The 6000-nt window shown below is 46.5% G+C and overlaps 1 protein-coding gene across 1 annotated transcript in view; it reads right to left on the reverse strand.

Annotated features, from left to right (window-relative positions):
• The window catches only part of LOC128713502 (bromodomain-containing protein DDB_G0280777), a 40631-nt gene extending 37361 nt beyond the window's left edge, over window positions 1-3270 (reverse strand). Inside the window, exon 1 of the mRNA XM_053808362.1 lies at window positions 2068-3270. Within this exon, the coding sequence (XP_053664337.1) occupies window positions 2068-3270 (1203 nt within the window). The remainder of the gene's footprint in view (window positions 1-2067) is intronic.
• Window positions 3271-6000: the final 2730 nt, after the last annotated feature.

Genomic DNA, 6000 nt, shown 5'->3' on the forward strand with positions numbered 1-6000 from the left:
CGCAAAGAGTTATAAATACTCTTCGTCGAGATTAGAATGAACTCACTCCCTAGAAAGATTTAAATCCTTAATTCATTCTGAATCATTGTGCACATCACTATCGAGAACCAACTCAAGAATGTAACACAGTTTTATGCAAAATTGTTAGCAAAAGTCACATTGGTAGTGGACGATCAATCGATCCGGCATCGAGTGCACGGTATATCGAGTGCGTCCTCAAGCGTGGAAGCACAAATCAGGTTAATGGCGTCTAGGCGGTGAGCGCCTCCCTGTATCGCACACGGAAAGTGGATTCGTTGAGCACGTTGCACCACGCATGGACGATTTGGAGGAAATGTGACCAACCGGGAAGGGAGGGGAAAGGACTGGCAGACACGTAGAGAAATCACTTCAGACGGCTTAGCTCGGGCACGTTCCTTCCGATGGTTTGGTTTGTGGTTTTCAGTCCCCAACTATGTTAAAAATGGAACGTGATGCGCGTGTGAGTGTCTGTGCCACAATCTTTTTATATTGTCTTTGTTCCATTTATTTAAAAAGGTCCTTTTCGGTGTAATTAAACATTTTTTGACTCATTATAAAAAAGGGTTTATGTATGCTGATAATTACTGTGCATTGCATTAATGATTGAATCATGAGCCATATGCACATTTCAACCGTTCGTATATGCATCCAAACGTATATGCATATTTCGGTATGCGGAGCGATACATTTGCATACCGATGTCAATGTCACATCGTTAACAATTCATGCTCATTACCGAGATACACAGATTGTAATAACGACCAGATAGAAAAGCAACACAAAAAAAGACAAGGGAAAACAAACCAATGAAATTATTCACGGAAAACTGAGTCCGTGGACCGTTGGAACGACTGAATAAAGCTGTCGTATCGTTTGGTGCATTTGGTGCTTCCAGCAAAGATAGATTCAATGTCACAGATATCACCTGATAATGGAACGCCCATTAGGCAAAGGCAAACTGTCTGCGAAGATAATGGAATGAAATATTCAACGCGAAGAAACAATAAAAACGAGGGCCCCAAAACGGGGGCTCTATAAATGAAGGGCATGTCTTTTACCGGGAGCAATTGAAAATATATTACTGCTGATTTTTCCTTCCCGTGTCTGGGCCGCTAATTGGAGTTACAACGACTCGTTACCATTTACTTTGTTGAAACAACACCACCCGGCAAGAGTTCTGTGGTATTTCCAGCACATTACGAAAGTGTAGTGAAAATAACTTATTGAAAATAACATCGTCTCTGGAAAAACGAGAGGGAAATATATGAAAGTAATTTAATTAAAATTTTCCACTTTTGGTCCAAAAAAATTTGGTCTGTAAAAATATTCCCCAGTTCGGGGTTTTGCCCAACTTTGGCGAAGGTTAAATCAACTATTTTCTTTTCATCTATCCATCCACACTAGGGGGGAGGTTTTGTCACAGTGTGTGTCTGTGTCTGCAGGGTAGACATTTGGCAAACCAAGGATCTTACCTTGGTCCAGAGGTAGATGATTTGGAACCTTTTGAAAATAGAAATGTTGTGTTTCAATTTCGAATGTAACACAACAAGCGACTGAGAATTATTCTTAGCTCGGCGTGTGGCAATAACATTTACAAATGAAAATTAACGCCAAAGTACAATCATCACATGCGCTTTGATTTAAATTAAACTGTTTATTTATGCTACGAACGGCTGAGACGGACTTAGCTGATGAATTTTAAAATAACGTAAAACCTAGTAGGCTTATACATCTTGTAAAGCAGCAGCAATCCACATTGAGAGCAAGACAACAAGTTTTGTGGCCTTATCCTTTCTGATCCGTGGCTGGATAATCAAAACCCTGTGTGTACGATTGTGAAATAGACAGAATGAGATTAAGAAAAGGGGCTGTTCGTGTGAAAACCTGCGCTGTAACTATTGAAGCACTGAGCAACCCATGATCTGGTGTATCCATTGGCCGTGTGTTTCTTCCAGACACGAAATATGAATAAGATATGAATATCAAGCTTTTTAACGCCTGCTTTGCACCAGTTTTGACATAAACGATTTCCCATCCCAAACCTACCTGAATAACAGTTTTCCTAGGCCCGTGTCCATGGTGCAGCTGCTGGGCCATCGGGATGTTATGCTGCTGGTTCACGATCGGCTGCAGTGGCATGGGCAGCTGCAGCGGCAGCTTCTGGGCCAGCTTGTCCGGTTGCGACAGCGGGTTCGTGTTGTTGGCCCGCACGAGATCCAGCGCCAGCAACGCTTTCGGACCGCGCGGTGTAAAATAGACCGCCTGTTGCTGGTGCTGCTGAGCCACCACCATCTGGCCGTGCTGCTGGTGCAGGTGATGCTGCTGCTGTGGCTGTGACTGCGGGTTGGCCAGCCCCACGGTGGCACCCGATGCACCCAACCCCACCACCGACTGCGAACCCCCGCCGGTGCTCTGCTGGCCGCCCACACCCGAGCCGGACTGGCTCAGCACGATCGTGGCCGGTTGCTGCTGCTGCTGTTGCAGCTGCTGGCTGCTGATCGTTTGCGTGAACGACTGGGACTGCTGCAGGTTCTTGTTCTTGTCCAGCAGCGGGTGAATCGTGTCGGTTAGCGGCGTCCGGAAGCTGGTGGCCGTGGCCAGGTTGGCCGATTTGTTCTTGTTGTTGTCCAGCTTCTTCTTGCCGTGGGACGCCGCCAGTCGCTTCCACGAGAGCGCATTGATGAAGAGGGAGTGCTTCTTCAAGTTCTTCTCGAGCGCATTCTTCTCGGACAGGATGCGGGCACTGTCCGCGTTGTTGTTGTTGTTGTTGTTGCGCTCCTGTATGCTATTGCCGTTGTTGTTATTGCCGCCGCTGATGTTGTTGTTGATGTTGTTAATGTTCGCACTGCCGGTGATGATGTTGTTTTGGTGCGTTTGCTGCAACAGCAGCAGGTTGTTGCTGGTGTTGTTGTTGTTGTTGTTGCTATGGTTATTGTTGCCCGGCCCGGCATTGTTGTTGCCATGGGAGCCGAGCAGGTTCGCGCTGCTGCTGTTGTTGTTCTTGCAGTCATCCTTGCTCATGTTCAGCCCGTGGCTGTTGTTGTTGTTGTTGTTAGGCACCGTTTGTATCAGGTTCGGCGGTTTCGTTTGCGCGCTTTCGCGATTCTTCGCATTGTTCAGCTGCTCGTAGGAGTAGTTGTTGAGCGGAAAGTCGGCCGAGTTCGAGGAGGACAGTGTGCCGGCACTGTGATGGTGCGTCGAGTAGATGGGTCGACGCTCCCGGGGGCTAAAGCTCAGTACCGTGCCCATGATGCTACCGTTTGCCTAGCGTTCGTCCGGGTAGCAATAGTTTTGATTCTCGTTGTGGATTTCCCCCGTCACTTGGCAGAGCGTTAAAATAAGACCTCGCAAGAGGGTGAAGGAGATCAGTGGGATGTTTCCTTTCGAACTTTACTTTATACAAAAAATATATTGGTCCTTTGGCAAAGGCTTGTTCCGGTAGTGTCTTCTGCGTGGACCGAGTTTACAAGCTTCCGTTTAGTTTTGAGTGAGTAATAATCTTCCAATCGGTTGTTTCCTGCGTCCGGTCCCATAGGGAGTTGCCCGTTCCGCAAACAGGGGAACGCAGTGGGAAATTTTCACACGTCCTTCTTGCGGGCTGGAGTTTTCCTTCCCGATTACGTATTTGCCGTTTCGATGTGTGCGTGTGCCGTGTGTTACGCAGCACAGGATCACGTGCGTACGTTTGTGTTGGTACGCGTATTGTTATGGTGCTGTGTATTGTTCACCGATGGCGATGAGATTCCGATTACGTACTTTCCTCGCTTCGACCAACCATCGCTACCTTCCAATTCACAAAAGGGACGAAAACGCACCACTCTATCGCACTCACACGCAGCACACTAGCACAACACACATTCGCTCCCCCTTGTCGTCGTTCGGACGTTTTCCCGCGATTCGGCAAAAAATTCCCGCACTCCGGACCACGGCACAATCGTCGTTTGCTGCTCGGCCGAATGTTGTTCTCATTCGAGGTTGGACGAAGCACGGGGCAGCAAACTATCGTATGTTGGCTGTTTCCAACGTGTTCACTGCATTATCATTGTCAACTGCACTACCAACACAAACACCGCACACACAATCACCAAGAGGACACGAATGTTTCATACAAAACAAGAATGTTGAACCAGGTAAAACGATACAAATCCTGTAAAGCGTAATAAATAGAAACAAAGAAACAAATTTAAAATGCTTCACGAATTAATCCTCGGACTTATTCACAATATGCGCATTTAAATAATCATTTCAAGGACCTTTTAAATCCTTCAAATTCACAGTTAGGTTGTATCCCGAATCGATTGAAAAATTTTCCACTCGCAGCACAGTTGATGTTTTATTTTAACGCGTCTTGCGTCTTGTTGTCTTCCATTCATGGGATTTTTTCTGCCTCGATGGTCATACAACTCCCCACACGCACACATACACGCACAGTAAGGATCCACGGCACTGTAAAGGAGTGATATGTCCTGTCAGGATGTTGCGAAAAATTCCCCACCAAAGCTCCCCAGGCCACGTAACTATTCCTCGAGAACGAACGGGAGCTCACTCACACACGTGCACATTATTCGCACACGCTTAATGCCTGCTGCCTGTTGGGAAATTGTGCCCCATTTCCAAGCACCGAAATCTGTCTCCGAAAAAAAAGCTGTCTCATATAAAATATTGAACGAATTGGCCTACTGCAAGTGTGTCTTATTTGGTTGGAATATTATGATATTGAGCGAACAATTTGCTATACATAAAGATTTTAATACACATGCTAATAATAATGCAATTTCTTTTCAAGTTTGATCTCAAAATGATTGTAACACATTTGTTTTTTTTTGTCAAATTTACATGCAAAAATGCCCTCGAATAGGGATGCTCTAAGCGACGTGTTGTGAAGGAAAAAAATCACAGAAATTACAAGCATTTTCCATCAAAGAGCTCCGGGCGCTAAAGATTGGGTGAAGGCATTGTGTCCTGCTTTCTCTTTCGCTCCCAAGCAGCACGGATGTGTCATCGAGTTTTCACGTTCGTTCTCTGTCACACACGGAACAGCATTGCGAAATGCGCTAGAATGGAGACACTTTTTCTTCAGTAAACAGACACCACGTATGTTTTCGTGCTGCAACTCCTATTGATTGGTTGCTTTTCAACCATTCCAATCGATGGCACGTTTTGCGAATGCGTTTTTCTGTTCATTTCCCACCGATGTCACATAGCGCTGGTGGCATCTTTCGGGAGGAGTTCACAAAGCTTATCCATCACATTGCTGGTATGTAGGCGTATTTCCGTACCTTTAGCGATCTTTTCTCTGCTCTGCTGGTTGGGCCCAAAAACGAGATTCGTGCAAACCCCCAACTGGGTTTTCCTTCACTGCACCCGGGGCCACACTATCCACCAACAACACTGCCACCCGCTCCACTCGCACACAAACTAGCTACCGTCTGCCGTAAAGAGCGACCGGACCGGGGGTGGGGCGGTGACGAAAGAAAATCCGACCGACCAGACACTCTGGATCTGACTGAGCCGTTCTTTTGCGAACCAGCGGATGGGAAGCCTTTACATTTTTCCGGATTGCTACAAGCGCAACCGGACACCAATACATCGATGCATCGTGGCTCTCTCGGGGTCGGGAAAAGCAACCACCAACCCTCCCCGAAGGAGAGCATGAAATCAAAAAAGGGTTTTCCGTGATTTGCCTCCGTACAATCGGCGAGCGTTAGATGGACATTTTCTCTCCAGGATACTTTTGTTTGTCGTGCCCGGCGCAGGAGAGCGAATTTTGCCAAACAAGTTTGCTCCGATCGATTGGCAAGTGTTTTGGGCGCCGGCGCAAATATTTGAGGCTCGAAATTGTCACTGGTGCTTGGTGAAGTGCTGTACTCTTTTTGGACTCTGTTTTCAACCCTTGGACGAGCAGGATTATTAGCCGAAAGTAGGCTACAATCTTTTTGTTTAAATGTGAAATTTTATACTACCTTTCTTATTAAACAG

The sequence above is a fragment of the Anopheles marshallii genome, chromosome 3 (genome assembly GCF_943734725.1).
Source record: "Anopheles marshallii chromosome 3, idAnoMarsDA_429_01, whole genome shotgun sequence".
NCBI classification, from domain to species: domain Eukaryota; kingdom Metazoa; phylum Arthropoda; class Insecta; order Diptera; family Culicidae; genus Anopheles; species Anopheles marshallii.